This window comes from Pholcus phalangioides, unplaced genomic scaffold (genome assembly GCF_987345545.1).
Source record: "Pholcus phalangioides strain wild (caught in Gottingen) unplaced genomic scaffold, Ppha-v1.0 ptg000009l_1, whole genome shotgun sequence".
Taxonomy (NCBI): Eukaryota; Metazoa; Arthropoda; class Arachnida; order Araneae; family Pholcidae; genus Pholcus; species Pholcus phalangioides.
Window position 1 is genome coordinate 5,109,985 of NW_028301602.1, and position 20,711 is coordinate 5,130,695.

General features: G+C 32.4%; 1 protein-coding gene across 1 annotated transcript in view; it reads right to left on the reverse strand.

The window, feature by feature from the left end:
• LOC149081658 (nardilysin-like) overlaps window positions 1-20,711 on the reverse strand; it is a 93,556-nt gene that overhangs the window by 42,181 nt on the left and 30,664 nt on the right. Inside the window, exons 9-18 of the mRNA XM_089237068.1 lie at window positions 19,104-19,161; window positions 15,663-15,696; window positions 14,985-15,024; window positions 10,774-10,843; window positions 10,013-10,090; window positions 8,945-9,065; window positions 6,128-6,241; window positions 2,855-2,959; window positions 2,312-2,441; window positions 1,019-1,051 (exon numbers count right to left, since the gene is read on the reverse strand). Coding sequence (XP_089093194.1) covers window positions 1,019-1,051; window positions 2,312-2,441; window positions 2,855-2,959; window positions 6,128-6,241; window positions 8,945-9,065; window positions 10,013-10,090; window positions 10,774-10,843; window positions 14,985-15,024; window positions 15,663-15,696; window positions 19,104-19,161 — 783 coding nt within the window. The remainder of the gene's footprint in view (window positions 1-1,018; window positions 1,052-2,311; window positions 2,442-2,854; window positions 2,960-6,127; window positions 6,242-8,944; window positions 9,066-10,012; window positions 10,091-10,773; window positions 10,844-14,984; window positions 15,025-15,662; window positions 15,697-19,103; window positions 19,162-20,711) is intronic.

The following is a 20,711-nucleotide window of genomic DNA, read 5'->3' on the forward strand; positions in this document are numbered from 1 at the left end:
ATTTTTTAATAATTAGACAATTTTAAGAAACACAATCAAATTATTCTTCAAATAAAAGACGTGTCCATAATTTAAAGATAGATTCTAAAACTAATGCTCTTTCCCACTAGCTATTTTTCAACCTGTCTAAACCAGAGGACCAGTAAAATGCCTGAAGAATACTTACAATTAAATTATGTGAGTCAAATCTTTCATTTAAACCTATGTGAATAATTCTAGTATACAGTCAAATAATTTTCATTTACTTAAAATTAAATTTTCAACTCCTGCCTGTGGACCAACTGTCTCCTCTATGCAGATCATACACTGAGAAATACAGATATAAAAAATATTTCATATAAAGACCTTTTCCCAACGTAAAGATCTATTACTATGATCTTTTCCACTATTATGCATACTTTCTCTCCCTTTCTGAAGACCTGTTTGCATGCGCAGGGCCATCTTAAGAGCATCACGGGCCCCCAGGCCAAGTGATTTTTCTGAGGCCCTAACTGGTAAATTCTAGAAAACTTTTACCAGATCTCATTTTTGTGAGGATCCTTTTGTCTTAGGGCCTGGGTGGGTCCATGCATTAAGATGGCACTGTGCATGGGTAAAGTAATTTAGTAGTCAACTGAATTTTAACTTAATTTTAAGTAGTCAAGCATTTTATATTAGTCCTTACATTATATAAAAATATTCTAATTTAATATAAAACCAAGAATGATGAGTTTACAAAGTCTACTTAAAAAAAAAAAAAGAAACTGGATTTTCTATTTTACTTGTCAATTTAACCACTAAATCAATCAATAACTTATTATTTAATGAACTATTTTTGCTTGAACTAACTCAAAAGTTAAAATTAAGCAAGTTAAAATTTCGTTGACTGCTAAATTACACACCCCTTGTAAAAGGACCTTAAGTGCCACCAGCCTCCAAAACAATGTTTTAAGAAACTAAAGCACTGACAGATAAGAGGAGAAATATGGTACATTCAAGAAAAAACACAAAACATATTATGAAAATGAATTTCTCTCACCTTCCCATAATTCTATCCATTTAGATGGAATTTCTGAAATGAGATAAAGTGTGTAATGGAAATAACATAAGAAAGTAAACATGCTTGTAAGTAATTTAATTAATTTCATTTCTCTTTCTGATTTGTTTAGAATTTTGAACACATTGAAAATAGAAGATGTACTAATTATAATGATGTTTCACTTTTTTTTATTATTTATTTATATAATAATATCGGCTGAGACCTATATAAGAGAATACGTTGGTTGATGAAGGTGGATTTCTGTTTTTGTTTTTTTTTTAAACTAACCACATATGGTATTAGTCCCTTATTAGACATAGATAAAAGCTGTCGTCTAAAAAAGCATTCATTTATATACTTGACTGTGAATGAAATGACTAATTTTTCAAGGTGCTAGAATGGTTTTAAGATGCACCTTATTATATCCTGAATGTGCTTTAACGTAGGGGATCCAGCAGGCCAAGGATATGTGTTTCAAGCATGACATTATTCTCCAAGAGGATCCAACTTCTAATACTACTTAACCTCGCATACATTCCTCCATAGAATTTCCAATGAGTTGGTACATACCGAAATGTGTGTAATGAGTGTATGTATGGCTCCTAATGTATTCATGTTGTCGTTCCAAAGGATCTAGTAATTAAACAATTGTAACCTTAGACCAAAACTATCTGTTGTTGAGCAATGCAACATGTAAAAGTGTCACAATGTATTCCTTGAGATGAATTCTGCAGATTTAAGGAATTATTTCACCAAAGAAGTTTAGGAAGAAAGGTTGGTTCAAATTTAAAGAATGATTGGGTTAAATACTCAAAGTTAAAAAATATCCAAAGCAAAATTAATGTTCTTGTTTAAAAATAAATGGGCATCGTACAAACTATCAAGAAAATTGAGAGATTATGTTAACTTTTCATTGAAGACAAATCATTTTCTTTCCAAATATTCATTTCGGCATAACATCCATAAAATTCAATTTCTCAGTATATTTCGGGCCAAAAAAAACACCATCTCTTAATACAAATGCCACATGGGGGAGAAAAATTGCTGTAGTTAAGGGAGGCTCCAATGCCTCCACTCAGCATTGTTACAAGGAATTGAAATGTGTGTCTCTGGTGTATTGGTTAGCGCACTTGCCTGGTATGCAAGGGCAGCTGGGTTCAATTCCTAGAGGAGCCAAATCACTTTTCTTTCCAAATATTCTTTTCAGCATAACATCCAGAAAATTCAATTTCTCAGTTTATAGGAAAATATTCACTAAAAAAATAATAAACTTCACAAAAATAATCAGATCACCTTGAACAGTGTACTTGCACTGCATCCATGGTTCAGCTTCCCAAACAACATCATCATCTTTATACTGACTCGATACAATGGCAATATTCACGTTATCAATGGTCATACAATCAAGGCAATCTGAAATCAACTGCATGAAACAGGTCAATTATTTCCAACACATTATTATCTTGAATTCAGAAATTTTGTAACTTTTATCAAAAAATTGCTGTTAAAAATTTAACTGTGAGAGCTTAAATAAAATCCCTGGTTATATTGTGTTTGAGTAAACTTTTCCTTCGTCTGCTGACATGCATAGTATGAGAGATGAGTGATTACTGTAAACTAAAATTATTAAAAAGAAGGCTTATATAACAGCTTTGAGAATTGATTCACCTTTGACTTCATTTAAAAAATTGTGACATATAAACTAAAATGATGCTTTATTTTGACTAAACATTCTTCATTTTTTTTTTCAAGGACAGCTACATACATCCCAGCTGCTCTATGGAAAACTACGACACATTACCAGCATATTATCATAATTAATGCCCATTCACTTACTTGCTCATCATAATCAAAATATAATTCATTCCCATTGAGGTAATGTTCAGGTGGGAATCTGAGCATGTTTACAGCCACGGGTACAACATTTTCGATTGGGTCAATCTGAAACATTAAAAATGAGTCATCCTCACTGACATTTTTTTATCAGACAAAAACTGATCAATTATTTTGCAAACTTCAATAAAAAGAACAGCTTGATTTTTCAAAAAAGCTCATTGGTGAACACTATTGTTTACCAAGAACATATTCAGTGCTATAGCAGTTTTCGATTCAACATGATAAAAAAAATAATTCAATATATATCTACAGTAAGATATAACTCAAACTAATGGATATATTTTGAGAAAATAACAATATCGAGTGAAAAATAACAAATTTTAAGTGGCAAAATCAGGAACATTGTTACACAGGAAGGAAATGCCAAGAAAGATGTTTTTAGTGTATATAATGATCAGAAATACATAATCTTAAAACTGAATGTTGTTTCAGCTATTTGCCTGTGACCTTAACAGGGATTTTGCAAGTACAGTAGGCACATTCTAGTCACAAAATTGTGCTTTTGTTTTTGCTGTGTTTTTTCTTAACATTGTAGTTATTACAACATAGTATAATTATAATCTATAATTCAGTAAAAACTGAATAAGTTGAAAAAGTTTGAAACATAATGCTCCAAAGAATAACAGTCTCCTTTATACTGTAATATATAGAGCCCGGAAGTTTAGGCACTAAAAATGGTCAAAATTGGCATTTATAATTAATGAAAACAAGCAAATGTAACTAAAAGCTACCATATTAAGGGTCCAAAAATTGGCTAAAATCTTGACTGCACTCACTGAATCTTCCACTTCAATAATATAATATAATAATTTCATTATCAGTCAAATTAATTGGATGTTCTCATGTTAAAGAAAAAGTGTTTGTGGTCCCTCAGAATTAGGAAAATTAGTACGGAGTTCGATTCAATCGAATACTTAAAATGTAATTAGCTGAAATACTTAAAATGTAATTAGCTGAAATTAAAATACTAAAATTATAAAGTTTTCATATGGAGTTATTTAAAAAATATTTTTATGATAATGATATATTTTCTCAAAATTTTCCAATATTGAGTTATGCATTTGATTGGTTTGCATCAATTTTAAAAAGCGATTTCTCAAATTTAAGAGATGATTTTTCCACATCTAAAATAACTGACCACAATTGTTTGCAGTGCATTTATTTTGTGTAAAAAAATTAAACCAAAATAACATGAGGTCCTGGGCCAGAGCCCTATCAGCTTCCCCCCACCCATGGTGTAGCCATGAAGTCACCCAATGGGCTATTGGGACAGTCACTGGTCAGCTATTCACCTTCAATGCTGTGCAATGCATGAGCAAAACATGTGAAGCAAGTGGAAAAAACTTCTTATACATGGGTTGCTTTCGTGTCTAAAACTCACAATCTTGATGCGAATTTGATGGTATGTTGATTTCTATCTGAAAGCCACATATGGAAGAGATGAAAATTCTGTCACTTCTATGCCCAACACAGATTTTCCTATCCCTCACACATTTATGCCTATTTGTGTTTAAATGAAGCCAGGACGAGAAAGGCTTTCTGATAAAAATTAATACTGAATGTTGAAGATTTTGGAGTAAGAAATTTTTTTGAACTTCTCAATGCTAAAAATATCCAAGTTCTACAGAATATGGCTTCTGAAATTCAAGAACAAACTTAAAATAATGTTAAAATGCATTTATGGCAGGAAAAATTGAAAAAAGGCACGAAAAAGCAAAAAGTTTGAAAATAGGCAAAAAAGGGAATTTATGGCATTTTGCCTGAACTTCCGATCTCTAGTAATATACATAATGTACAAATGGAGTAAATAGTCAATATATCTGAACTCTGAAAATTATAATTCAAAACTTTTTAACACCCGAGCCCCTGTAAATCATATCTTTCTATAATTTATATTATCAACAATTCCACTCATAGATTGCATTGTGTTTTGTCATTTTCAGGGCATCATCTTAACTTAAGTACAGTGGATGCTTGTTTTAATGACCCCGTGTTATAGCAACCATTCCATTAAAACTACCGGTAGGATAAGTCCCAAATGTTTTCATACAACAAATAAGGTATATGTTTTTCCTTTCAATATAACATCCATTTTCGACAGGACGACTGGGTTGTTATAACAAGCATTGACTTTATCATCTTAACCTCACCATCCTAAGTAAAACCACAAATACCTTTGCATTCATCAATTTTTAATGTAAGAATTTTCAAAGGAAAAAAATCATGAGGAAAATGGCTCCCATGTTTGACCAAAATATAGGTATGGATATATTGATTGATTGCAATTATTTTTATTGTTATGTTATTTTATTGTTATGTTATTTTATTGTTATGTTATTTTATTGTTATGTTATTTTATTGTTATGTTATTTTATTATTATGTTATTTTATTGTTATTATGTTATGGGCATCTTTTTCTCAGCCACTTTGTTGGGCATTTTGCCTGTTGTGGCGTTGTATTTATATAATTGAAAGTTTTGTCAACAGTTTCCACAAAGGTTTCTGATTATCAATGGAATAATGCAATCTGATGTTTCAGTGATCATTTTTGTGTAATATCTTATGAACATTATCATGTCATGTTGATCAATGTAATGAGTATCTTTAGCAACCATTCCATTAAAACTACCGGTAGGATAAGTCCCAAATGTTTTCATACAACAAATAAGGTATATGTTTTTCCTTTCAATATAACATCCATTTTCGACAGGACGACTGGGTTGTTATAACAAGCATTGACTTTATCATCTTAACCTCACCATCCTAAGTAAAACCACAAATACCTTTGCATTCATCAATTTTTAATGTAAGAATTTTCAAAGGAAAAAAATCATGAGGAAAATGGCTCCCATGTTTGACCAAAATATAGGTATGGATATATTGATTGATTGCAATTATTTTTATTGTTATGTTATTTTATTGTTATGTTATTTTATTGTTATGTTATTTTATTGTTATGTTATTTTATTATTATGTTATTTTATTGTTATTATGTTATGGGCATCTTTTTCTCAGCCACTTTGTTGGGCATTTTGCCTGTTGTGGCGTTGTATTTATATAATTGAAAGTTTTGTCAACAGTTTCCACAAAGGTTTCTGATTATCAATGGAATAATGCAATCTGATGTTTCAGTGATCATTTTTGTGTAATATCTTATGAACATTATCATGTCATGTTGATCAATGTAATGAGTATCTTTCTGACAAAAAATACCTGGGACTTGTACTTGAACAATTGCTCCATAACTAATTTCTGCTCTTCAAATAAGTATTTCTTAGGCCCTTCAGCTCTTAACATGTTAATATACTGAAATACAGTGCGCAAAACCTGAAAAATACAGAATAGCAAATATATTCATAAGTGATTACAGTGAAACATCACTACACAACAATACTAAATACAATGGTATTCATTCTTGTTTACATTTAATATAATGTTAAATTGTTCTTGATACAACGATATCTTTTACTAGGATATATTCCTTCGGTAGATATATTTGTTTGAAAAATTTTGAATCCATTAAATTGATTTTTTTCCTCAAAATCAGCTTTACTTTATTTCCAATCATCTCAATAGTTTTTGCACTTCTCTGGGCTTCTAATAACATCAGTATTTGGGTATATTCAGTTCGAAATTACTAAATGTACACTCAATGTAGTAAAATAATATAGGATAAATTTAAAAACTATTGCATAGAAATCAAATTCAGATAAAGAGAATTATGTTGAGAAATCATTTAATGAATGAAAGTGGGATAGATGGATTATTCAACCAGTCATCTGGCCAATTAATTTCTCTTTTTTCCCCCTTTTTTAAAAGTTTGAAGCTAATAAAATATATTTTCCAGATTAAAACTTTTTTATGAATATATTGAAATTGACTTCACATGTTCTTAACTGTGTTTAAAAGAATTAAAATAATTACTAATTACTTTTGAAAAATCAAAATAATCAGAGCAAAAATTGGCATGACATCATATACCCTCATAGCCAGATGACTGGTTAAGGTGCATAGGATATATATATATACCGTATATAAGCCGACTCCCCCCCCCCCCCACTTAAGGACCACCAAAACCACAATAAATTGAAAACCTGTGTATGAGCCGACCCCCAAAAAAATCCCTGCACATTTTAGAGAAAAACATTCTTATATTTTCATGCAAAATGAACAGCTTGCGGAAATTTACAATAGAAAATGATTCAAACTTTTTCATCTGTTTCTTCTAAGTCTCCAAGCTCATCGTAATCCATCAGATCATCATAGGGGGTATGGCATCTTCGTTTTTATTCTCATCTGGGCTGTCATCGCCATTGTCACTTTCAAAGAGGATATCATCTTCTGTTCCGTCCATCGCATTGCTGATGCAATATTTTTTGAAGGATCGGGTGGCAATTTCAGTGGAAACAGAATTACACGTCTCATGTACCCATTGGCACACTAGGCCAATATCAGGATTTTACAAGGCACCACTTTTTTGTAGTTTGTTTTTCATTGGAACTCATCCATTTGATCCTTCAATTCCCCAAATAGTGTTTGAAAGGCTTGTAGATGCTCACATCTAAAGGCTGTACAATCGATGTTAGCCCACCTGGTATCAAAGACAATGATGTTTTCGATTTCTTTGCTTCAGCTTTGACATTATCAGTCCTGTGGGGTTTGAACATATCCCATATCAATAATCCTGGTTCCTCAAACACTGCTACAAAAATGACTACTTATAGCGGAGGTCGGTATTTTCTCATCAAAAACTGACCCGAGTATAAACTGACCCCCCCCCCCCCACTTGGGGAACAAATTTTTCCACAAAAAAAATTTGCTTATACACGAGTATGTACGGTATATAAATTTTTTAAAACACTCAGTTCACAGCCGAATTTGAAACTAACAATGAACTTTCTTTCTTTCAAACAGAAATCACAGTTCCAAACCTTGGTCTATCCTAAGCCTTTTGCGATCTCATTACCACCTTATTTCAGATCCTGTCATCCCATGCAACAGAAACTTTCAGCGTTTCATATTTATGTAGCGAGAGCATTTAACATCTGTTCAGATCGGAACACATTAAACCCTGAACTTGAAACCATCAGAGCAATTGCAAAAGACAGGGAGTTCAATGCCAAGATCGTTGAAGAAATAAGTAGAAAATTCTTGAAACACCGGCATGAGGAACCACTTTAGAAAATATTGCAGAGAGGCCACTCAAAGAAAGTGTATCACACCCTAGGACCCAATACTCTCACTGAAGATCAAACCGACTCTTAAAAAGTTCAATCTAACAACCATAGATGTGCCCACTAAAAACTTTGGTTTCATGCCCCCTAAAGATGCTATACCACAGGATAAACAATGGGGCATTTATTACATTCCGTGTTGTGATTGCCCTCTTCGTTATATAGGACAGAGAAGGAGACCCATAAAAGCCAGATTAAATGAATATGTTCCCTGTGTTAAGAATCAGGAATGTGAAAAATTGACCGTCACTGCTCACTGTTTGCAAGATTCAAATTTCAGGAAGTGAAAGTTTTTCACAAAGTCAAGTCCATAGTTGTGATTTAGATTTCTACGAAGGCACATATATTCAACTCTTCAAAACTACACTAGTAAATGATAGTAAATCTACACCCCCAATCGCAACACCATGGCTTAAATTCCTTCTGAGCAGGAATTCTAAGAAAATTTGAATAGACCAATTGGGTAGCACTATTCCGCAAACATCCAATCAGGATGCTGCATTAGTATCTCACGCATGCTCACAGCTTCATTCTGACCACAACGTTTGAAGTGAACAAACATGCTTTTTCCGCTGAGCAACCGAGCATTAAGATTTGGTATTTAACCAAAGTAGGAAACTGTCAGCGTGACTAGTGGTTAAATATTTTTCCTGTGAAGACGACGCCCATTGGTGTGGAAATGCATCAGGATTTTTGTATTTTCATGTATTTGCCTTATTCATTGGCGTCTTAATACTCACATTTATTCATTATTTTAATCATATCAATTATTAAAATATAAAAAATATGGCTATACCTCAGGAATGTGTTGCATCCCGTGCTCTGATAGAGTAATGGTCACAACAAATAATGAGCATGTCGAATTCATTTGGAAATCTGTGTTATCATTTCCAGCTACTAGTTTCACAGCCAGTGCGCTGAGAAACGAGAATATAATTTTTTTTAATCAAGACCAAGAATGTTTAGAAGAAAATTTTCAAAATATAAAATAAATTTCTTTAAATCAATAATCAAAATTGAGCAATGAATCATGACATACATTTAACTTTGGTCATACCAAAAGATGTTCAGTCACCAATATAGATGGTTATCAAGTATGATGAAATAGTTGCATGCCTTTTGTTGCTACACTGTACTGCTGGTCCCAGTCCAAGCCAACAAAAACACAACCACCAGGTTACAATAATTTTCTCTGAGGCTTACATGGTGGGTATAGCAGAATATTTTGTGATCCCCCCCCCCCCCGCCAAATTTTTAGCCACTATGTGTATATCAAATCTGCTACATTTTGAATAAAAATATTCAACATCTGTTACTCCTTCGTAAACATGCCCCTTACATTCCTTAAAAGAAATCTCCAGTTTGAAAAAACTGGGTTTGAGTTCTGGCTGAAGTATAAGGAATTTCGTATAACCTTCCAAAATTAGCTTCAAACTGCATGTCCAACTTGGCCAAGTACCAGTAAATCCTCATATATATACTCATTTATTAGAAGTCACTTTGGTGCAACCTAATAAATAAAAAATCAGCAACTGACAATGAGAATTAACAATCCAAACAGCTTGAAAAAACATGTTGCAAATACTTTTGATATGCAGGCCTAGTGTTTCAATTCATAGGATTGCACAAAAATGTATATATATCAACATAACATTTATATCTGCCTTTGGAGTATTGCGATAATATAAATGAAAATGATGAACTATTTTTGATTCAAATAAACTATTTTGCATGAAATGTTAACCCTTCGATTTTGCACAGTTTATACACAGAAAATGAAATGATTTTTCCTGTAAGAATGCATCAAGCAGAATAAAATTCTATCACTAGTTAAATTCAAATATTTATTATGTGATAGACTCACGATTTCTTGAGGTACGAAAGTATACTGCCTTTCCCTTCATGTCCGATTAATGTAGACATATACTGGAGGGGCTTTGATCTGTGAAATTAATTGAAATGAAATGACATTGTATATATAAATACAAAGAATAGAACAAATTTTGCATGTTCAAAAATATGTTATATCAACTTTTGACAGATCAAAACTTTATCAAATTTTCTCAGCTAACATCTCAGTAATAATTTAATTTTTACATATATTTACATTGAAGAATGTAACATTTTTTAAAGGATAAAAGTGAAAAATATATTGGGAAATAAATTAATATATTGGAAAAAATTGATTTATAAAAAAATATATTGGAAATAAAAAACAAAATTTGCAGCTACTACTTCAAACACCCACTCTGGCCATATCGCTATATTTCAATTTACTGCCATTGAGATGGAAATGAAGGCGTTGTCTATCTGTGGTCGCCTCAAGTTTGTTAGGGAAAATATCTTATCTATATCATTCCTTGGGTTCAAACCTGGGACAATGACAGCAACTTTCACTGTGGTAGACGAGCATCTTACCACCACGCCATTCGGGTGTTAAAGGGAAAAGAAATTTGCAGCTGGTATGTATTAATGGTTATTGTTGTATTATAATCTATACATAGTTAGCAAAACTGACTTGATTTTTTTTCAAGCAAGTAGTCAGAACATTCTTACTGAATGTGAAAGTTCTGAATTTGATGTTTTTTTGATGTTTGAAACATTGAGCTTTTAATTCATTCTTACCTGTAATGATCCACGAGAGGAGGCAATGCCCATGTAAGGATTACTTCATGCATTTTCTTGATTGGCATGACTATTAATATATACAAAAGCATGTCATGCACTTGAAATTTCAAAAACTTTTCATTCAAATAAACAATACTGCATAATTAATATGCAGTAATACCCAGACTTACATTGCCCTTCATTTATGGCATCTCATCCAATTTTTTTCTTACCAGTTAGATGCACTTTGAGTGAATCTTGAAGGATATTAACAACACATTCTTAGAATGCAAATGTTTACTTACAAGAGACACATTGAAAAGATGAATAGATAAAGAATACAGAAAATTTGCAAATTTTCATCTTTTCTCCTCAACATAGAGGGACATTATTAGAAGGAAAAAAAAATTTACCTCAAAACACATTGTTAGTCTTAGAATGATTTACTGATGTAATGCACACACATTTACAGTAAAACCTGTTTAAATTAGCCAGCCAAGAAATTGTGCTTTAGTGGTTACTGCACACAGGTGGTCACTTTACAAGAATACACGATACATATAGTTAAACCCTGCTATAGTAAATGTGACTTACAATTAACCTTTTAAAAAAAGAAAAAAAAACGAAGAAGGGAATGAAAATTAAATAGAACACATTGCTGTAATATAAAGGCATTAGTATACAGGTATCCCTGTATCACTTTATGCGATCTCACTTTACACATTTTTGCTATAGCATGATTTTGAAAAATCAATGCAAGAAATCCCAACCTATGAAATTTGGAATGGGGTTTGAAATTTTAATTTTGAAAATTGGCATACAAATTAAAGATTTGGCATGACTGATTCTGTTCTAATAACAGAATCTGTTGTAGATGAGACAAATGCAGATGAAACACTTAAATCAAACTCATCAGAGCTCACCGATGAACATCTTTCTGGTCACACATTAAAAATGCAAATCGAATTTTCAGAAAATGATCAGAATGATTGTCATATTTACAAAGGATATTCAGGATTCTCTGGCTTTTTACAACAGTTTTTGTATGGATGAAGAATACTTTTTTTATCTGTCTTGACTATTTCATAAAAAAATTATCAGCATTCGGCACTTGCCAGAACCAGTCCATCAATTAAAAAATAGTCGGTAGAAAAAAATTATCAATTTATCTGCATGGTGTAAATTCATGAGATTTATTTATAAGTTAAATAATTGGTTTATTCACAAAAATCTATTATGCTGCTGGAGTTAAGTTTTTTTTTATTATTATTCTGTGAAAAAAACCTTTCTTCCCCATTGCTATCTTACACATGTTAAATTCAACCCACTTACCGCAATTTCATCTTATCCGATTCTGGTGTTAGGATATGTTAATTTATTTTACAAGGGGTCACGCAAACTGTGGTTTAAAAGCCACATGTAGATCATTGGTACGTGCATATGGCTCTAAAGTGAAGTCGAAAATTAAGATCCACCACAATATATATATTGTTACAATCTATAGATGATACAGGGGTGCAAGTGCCCCTCATCCATTTCGGAGCAGCAAATTTCATTTTTGGAGCAGAAATTTTGAAAATGGAGCAGAACTAAACACAAACTATATCTGCAATATAAGGAGTAATTTTTCTGTGAAATGTGAAAAGTTTTGCCCCAAATGGTTGAAACAAATAATTCTAAATAAATTCCATTCACAAATTAAAAGCCATTTAAATTTTTTCTGAATTATCTTATCTGTCATTAATAAAATGTGTATTACTGAAATGACGAATACAAATTATTACTCTTTTCAAATTAAGCAAAATGCATACTGAAAACCTAGGCAGCAAGAATTTCTGCTGCTTGAACACCAAAATCTTATTCCTCCTGATATAGCAAAAAAAGTGCGTGCAGAATATAATAAGAGTTTCCATGAAAAAAAAAAATTGGCTTCTCACAGAATTTAAAGGAATTATTAAATTTAAAAGCAAAAGGCAAAAAATGAGAAAAATATAAATACCTTATTTACTTAAAGAATTTCTCAACCTAATAGCATGTTAATAGATTACAAATCACGATTCGCTTTCAGAAGTACAGCATCTCAATGAATATTTTTTTCCAATTTTTTATGACCTTGAACATAAGATTTTGTATGTCTTATTCCATTAAACATTAAAGCATTGCATGGACAGATTTTTCAATGTTCGAACAGACTTTTATTTATTTGTTAACAATGAACTCTTTTTCACTGTCTGTGTTACCATGTGCTGAAGATAAAAAAGTCTTCACCAAAACTGGCAAAATTTTGAACTTTGGGCAGCTTTCAAAGTTACAAAGTTTGAATATGTCTGCCCAATATCTATCTATTCTCTGAACTGATTTCACTTCTTGTAATTGTTTGGATTGTAGTGCAACCCATTCATCACACATAATCAATAGTTCTGTTGGTGATACAATGTTAAACAACATCCCAGCAATACGTGAGGGAGTGCGAAAAACAAGAAAGGGTGCAAATATTTCATTCTCTCCAACAACATGTTTTGGAAAAGTAGGACATTAATATATATTAGGTATCTCACAGAAGTTATGTAAAATGAGCATGCTCCTAATACAAACTCCTTCCTCTGACTATTGTTAAGAGCATGCCCCTCCCCCACCAATGCAGTGGCGGACCGTGCGGCCATATTTGGCGCCGCTCAAGGAGGGGTGCCAAATGGAGTTGAAAGGGTGAAAAAGGTTTGTCGACCAAAAAAAACGTGGTCAGTAGCGCCAAAAAAAAAAGGTTCTGCATGGGTAGATTTTTTTCCCTACGGAAATTTCGGTAATTTAAACGAGTAAACCAATCACCTTTTCGATGTATGCCGTCTTTGAACGCAGGTTGGCAGCCGCGAAATTACCGTTATTTTCAGTACATAACCTATAACCAGCAGGAGAAAAAACGGTCTCCGAAATCGGAAAATTCGGCATATTTATTCAGGGACTTTGATAGCCCGCCGGTTATACCAATAACAGTACAGGACTTTATACTTCAAGGTAGTATAATTACTTTCCAAGGTCACGAGATAAGGCGATTGTGGTAGATGGTGGGAAGTGAAAATAAAATTGAAGTTTCTCTTCCCCCCCCCCCCCGTATCTTTTTCCGTGTCTCGGAAAGAACGCATCCCGTGAACAACATTTTCATGCGAATTTTTGCTTAATTAAGGGTATTTGACGTACTACAGTGCATTAGCGGTACCTCCGCGAACCACAAACAAGAATTGGTGCAAATGCGCAGGGATTCGGCGCCTTGGCGCACCATGTAGCAAGAGAACCGTTTCGGCGCAGTTTGGCGCAACTCTTGCACCCCTGATGATAGATGGCACTCAAAAATATCGAAATCTGTTGCCAACAGCAGTTGATACCGTTTTGGTGTAGCGCAAAGACGTGCGATTGGTGGAGGGTTGACAGAGAACATTCCAGAGGGTTCTGCCCCTCCAGACAGTGGCACTACAAACCTGGTACTATGAAATAGAAATTTGTGGAATATTCTTTTTCTCAAAGTTTCAACCAGAGCTATAAATAGCTAGGAAATCACAATAGAGAGACTCGATAAAAAAGTCAGTTGTGATTGAACTTTGCGAGAAAGTTATTAGCTTGTAAATAGTTGTAAATTGCTGTTTTGTAAATTAATGTGTGTTTGTCCATCAAACCACTTCTTGTTTTGCAATCTTGAAGTCTCGTGAAAATTGTCCGGAACTATATATATATATATATATATATATATATATATCTTTTTAATAACTGCTAGATTTGTGACAGTTGTACTTGATCTCAATATTTTTACATGCTGGTTGAAATAAAATAAACTAGAAAAAGAAAAATGCAATCTGATTTCACAGCACAAATGGTTATAAAAGACTCACAAAAGGCAGACTCAATGATTTTCAAGACAGTCAGACCTAGGTATAATGTCACCCCTCAGTATGAGACAGAATAAAAATGACTTCCTAAGGTTTATATAAAAATGTTTATTCAAGGTGATTTGATAAAAATGAAGACTAACCTGCTATGTATGCTAGCAGAGACTTTGTAAACTGACGTTATAAGCAGGTGGCGTTAAAAGAATGTGACATTATACTGAGGTCTCATTGCACTTATAATAGTTTTCTGAAATAATTTTTGAATTTATTTTTTTTAGTGGAAAAGTTCGGCTGATCCCTCTTAAATGTTTGCCAGTCCATGCTTTATCAAATCTAAAACAATCAACTTACTTTTATAGAGCTTGTTGAATTTTTCTGTTTTAAATGGTTCCTGTAGAAATTTAAGAAAAAAATTAATAGACTATTTTTTACCATGATTTCCACTAAATATGTCAAAGGAATGTGCAAACTTCATGTAAAAAAGTGACAAGGAAAAAAAACAAATATGGTATAAATGCTGTACCTCTCTATATGGTATATTATACCAACCTCCATAATTTAAAAAGACAATTTTATTGTTAAAGCTTCCACTCTAGGTTTTTATTTATATAGAAAATATATTGAAAAAAAAAGTGTGTTTTCAGATCATGTGTTTTTTCAGTGCAGGCCTCTTAGTATCAAACTAAACAGTTTAGACATTCTGGTAAATTATCTTATACCATCTGCATGCATCAGAAACAGAAATGAGCTGACCAAATCACAAATGGATGGGGACAAACTCAACTGGGTTGTTTCAATGTTGGTTGTGTATAGATCTCCATCCAGTATCTTCATCTTCCTGTAAATTCTCTATCATTATGGAGCCAGAAAATATAAGTTTTGAAATTACGATAAGCTGAGGCATATTTAGAGAAATTATGGTGTCAGAACAAAAAATAAATAAATTATTGAAAAAATTACCAGGAGGAAACACACACATACATTATACACACTTATAATAAACAAGATATTAACTCAAAACGTATCTACCTGAAGAGAATCAAAGGAAGGACGAAGCATCTTTCTGAAAATTGGAAAATAGTAAATGTTAGCAGCATTTGATTTTATAGTGCTCCTACCAGGAGATGAGATTTGGCTACGCACGTCATGTCAAACGATTCTATTTTATCCTAGAAGGACATGCCAATCGTGAAAGCTGAGTCACTTATGAACTTTTCTCAATTTGCAATCGTTTTACCAAAAGAAAATTGAATAAAATCATTCGACGTGACGTGGCATGACGCAGCGAAAATTCATCTCGTGGTCGGAGGACTATACTTGAAGCAAATAAGCATATAGAACAGGGCTGAACAAATCTATTAAATTTTTATTGTATTTTAATTCTATTGAATTTTTTTCAACCACATGCCCAATGTGGGTACATGAAAGAAAACCAAAAATTGTTTTTTTTTCAGATGGCGATGCAGGTGTTCTTCCAACAGGTATTCTTTATTGTGGCATTTGAAATAAAGACATTACTAACTTTTTCATATAGTTACTGAAATATAAATGCTGTGTATAATAAGGCAAATATGGGTCTATATAGTATTCGCAATAAGGTTTGTTCATGGTAGCTCTGAAATAATTAAATTTTCTAGTTAGGGCTCTGTTAGGCAATTTCGATCGGCAAATTGAATAGTAAGTAATTTAGGGACTTTTTTTAAACACCAGCTGTGTGGAAAATTATAATTGGTGGTTTGACCAACCTTAGATTTTTCAATTGGTGATTGCAATAATTTCATAAGGATCATCATTGATGGTCCAAAAATTGATAAATTTGACACTGGATCTCATTGTATGGGTTAATAAGGGAGCAGATAGAAAAAGAATTCTGAGAAGGGTGGCAAGACAAATATGATTGGGAAAACTCTGTGATAAAGGTTTTCATCATATCAACAGAGCCAAAGTCATGATAAGGCAGATTCAGATAATGATTTATACTAACCCTTTTTTACATATATATATATATAAATAAATAAATAAAAGAATTTCTTTATCTGAAATAAAGGTATTTTATGTTTTGAGCTCATTTCAGCATTAATGCTTCAAAGCAACTCCTAAACCTAACATAATATTTTTACTTGTGATCTAGCTGTTTATGAAGTTTCTACAATTGCCAGCAGATGGCTTAAAAGTAGGTAGTATTTCCGGCTAACTGACAAACCAAGAAAAGGATGATTGTTAACCCATGCATTTTGGAGTGAAATACTGAAAATAAAAGAAAATGGAAGAGAAATATTGTTGTACATTCTTCAACAATGATAGAAAGATAAGTTTACAAACACTATAAATGCAGTTTTCATGCCTATTGTGATTATACTTATTCTATGTAAATCAATCACATATATCGTATGTGTTGCCAGTAGTGCAACATCCCATATATTTTCAAAATATCATCTTTTTTTCCTGCCACACATTCAGGGTACATTTGCTTAATCTAATTACATCCTCAAAAGAAATTTCCCATAGATATTTCAATGCTAGCCAATAAACCAGTTGTCTGGCCAATTAATTTCTCCTTTTCTCTTTTTGGAGATTCGAAGCTAATAAAATATATTTTTTATTAAAATTTTATATGGATACATTGAAACTAAGTTCATCACGCTCTTTTTTAAAATGATTAATGAAAACAAATTTCATCATTGAAGTAATTAATTATTAGTTTTTTTAAGTTATCCAAAAACCCACATGATGCGCTATTCCAAAGCCAGATGACTGGTTAACCCTTTAAGCAATTTTTTTTATGTTTCCCTAATCCATCTTAGAACTTCCACAGTGGGAATCACTAAACCTTCTAGAAATTGCCACCTGTTTTCAAGAGGAATATTTTTTTTCCGATTGCATAAGCTGATCAATGCTTCCCCCATCCCAACACTGAAAATGAGAATAAAAAATAAGGAAGAGAGAAACTCTATCATTTTTTGTTATTTATGTTGTATGCATAATCATCATACTATTTCAAACAAAAAAGAAAAACATCCTGTCAGACCAGACACAACCCAGGCTCTGTCCCTCCCGGGATATAAGCCTTTTACCAGTGTAGGTTGAAAAAGAAAAAAACATCCCCTCTCTCTTTTTTTCCGTTATCAGACTTTGAATAAAAGCTCACTCCACCCACTGGCAATTATTCAACAGGTTGGAGGAAGGATCAAAAACATATGTGACAGTAAAAACAACCTCTGAGCAGTAGGTAGACTCTGACTTGCCAAAATGAGAGGGTTTTAAGAACCCAAGGTATTTCAGAATTGCAAAATGAAGATAAAAGTTAGACGAGATATCTTGCCATTGCTGCTGTTAGGGTTAAAAGGTTAAACATGTGTATATTTATTCATTATTATTTTATTTATTTATTTTTATTTTATTTTATTTTATTTTTTTGAAGAGAATTGTGTAAAAAATACTATATAAAACTATTTCATGCATTCTTTTCAACATCGAGAAATTGTTTTTACAATGAAGTATAAGTAAATCCAGTGTAATAATATTTAGTAATACTTTTCAAGAATAAAATAATACATTCCTTTAATCAGTATTTTATAAGTAACATGACTGGTCTGAGATGTAAATTTTCTGAGATTTGTCCAGCCCTGATACAGAATAATTGTTAGGAAAGCAAACTAAACATATTGGCGGTTATGTAAATACGCAAAAGAAATCATCAAAAACATTTGGAGAATGTATTTCAATTCAAAATTTCTTTTGCAAAAATTAAAAATAATTACTTTTAATTATTCTTTTGAACAATTAAAAATTAATTTTAATTATTCAACTACAAAATAATTTTTGTAAAGAAATTAAATTATCTTTTGCAAAAATTAAACCGTCTTTCAATGCTATAACAATTTGTTCTGGCCCAGTGAGGTACTCAACATTTCTTGAAGAAATAGTTTATAAACATTCAATCTCTGTGCATCCCATGATACATTTCCACTCTGTATGGATACTGACGTTGAAACAACCTAGGTGCCATGAACCCCAAATTTTCCCACAACCTAGGTTCTGTGGACTTCTGTTAGTAATAGCAAGTTAAATGACTTCACTGTGGCTATTACTAAACTCCACGTGCACCTTGTCCATGCTCCTCTATAGAACCTCTAACGAACTGGTACATATTGGAGTGTATCTGTTGTGAACCTAAGATGAAGTTTGTTTCTGTGTAATGCTTGTTATAGTGCTGCCATAAGCCATCTATTTTTCAAACTATGAGTGAAGAGCAATGATTGAAGATTTGTACCATTGCAGGCCTGTTGCTCTCTGTGGCAAGACTTAATGGGTAGATCGGCTCACATTTGCTCCTCAAAGTTGGAAATCACAGAAAACCAACTATGGTCATTTGCCACTTCACTGTGTCTGCATATCATGAATACAAGCATAAAAATAAAAAACAAATAGGAAAATGTCTACATAGATAAAATTAATGAAATGACTCACTTGCAAGGCATCTGGGAGAATATCTCTGTAACATATTTTTCTAGAGTTTCTAATGAGTCTATTGGAGAGAAAAGATAATAATAAAAAGACTTTATGAAGTATAAAAACTACATTAACAATAATGCAAATTCAACTATTAAAATAAATATATAGAAAATTAATGTTTTTAGGTAATGACAATACATTTTTGAAATACAAATAAGCACTTTCTTTTATGTGTATAAAATAAAGCTCTGAAAATTTTCATTATTTTTGAAACTATCAACAGAGTGATTTGTGAGCAATCAGTCATTGTTTAATTGAACCTTGAAAGCTTCAAGATACAGTGAAACCTTGATACAATGATACCCTGCAGACCAAGAAATAATATTGTTGTAGAGGGATTATCATTATATTGAGGGTAGCATTATCATCAAGCGTTGCCAAATTATGCTGTTGGTGGCATCTTTTCTGAATTGGTGTTATTGGTACCACCATAAAATGCATTTAAAAAATTTATTCAGCAGCAAAAAGTTCTGATTAGCTGAATACAATTCAGTTGGTTGTTTTACCCTGTAAGGTAGCTTCCTTCTCAACACTTTGATGTATTTACACAGAAAGTATTTCCATGACAACTCTATTAGAACTTTTGGAGGATACAGTGCAAAATACCTTGTTCTTAACCGTTTAAAGGCTGAACTATGAACAAAGTCACTTATTGTCGAAATTCGGAATTTGAGGTCCTTTTGCATGCCTATACATAGATCAACTTTGAAATTTAAAGAAAAAAAAATTTTTTTTTCTTTGTTTTTCATGATGTTCCATTAATGGAACACCATGAAAAATGGTGCCAATGTTCCATAAATGGAACATTGGCATCTAATGTAAGATACCTTTTTGATATGGTTACACTCAGCTGAACACAAGACTATCTAAGATTGCCGAACTCGGTTTGATTAGTCTGAAGCTCGCAAAAACATACATTTCAAAGATTGCAAGAATAAAAAAGTACTCACCCAATATAAACAATCCACCCCAGAAACCACATTCCTCTGTGTCATATTACCCAGAATCAGCCCCTATACATATGTCAAACGATTACAACACCCTGGGGTTCGAACAGGAAGATCAAAGCAGCGCACTGTACATTAGATATCCCTAGAATCCCGCTCTCTTGAAATTGTCTTAGCCCGCTCGCCAATGTTCCATAAATGGAACATGCAATTTTGAACGTGCGTAGCTCTTTAACATTTAATAGTACAAAGAAGCTAAGTGATTTACTTTGATATATATTAAGTGGTAGAAACATAAAATAATTTTCAATTTACTTCAAAATGTTTACTTACTGTCAAAAATGTTTATATCAATCTGAAGTTCCAAATTTATTTTAAAAAATGCTCTGAACTCTTGTCACAAAACCTGAAATGTCTGAATCAATCAATCAAAACAGCTGGAACTTTCTCAATCACTAACTGCACCCCTATAAAGTCTAGCAGGGATGGTCGAGGGACTAGAAAATTACTTTCATGTATGTACAAAAACCATGAACTAGATCAGGGCTTGACAAATCGAGAAAAAATCTAAGCACCAACCAAATATTTTAGGAACCAATTGTATTTCTTTTGCCAA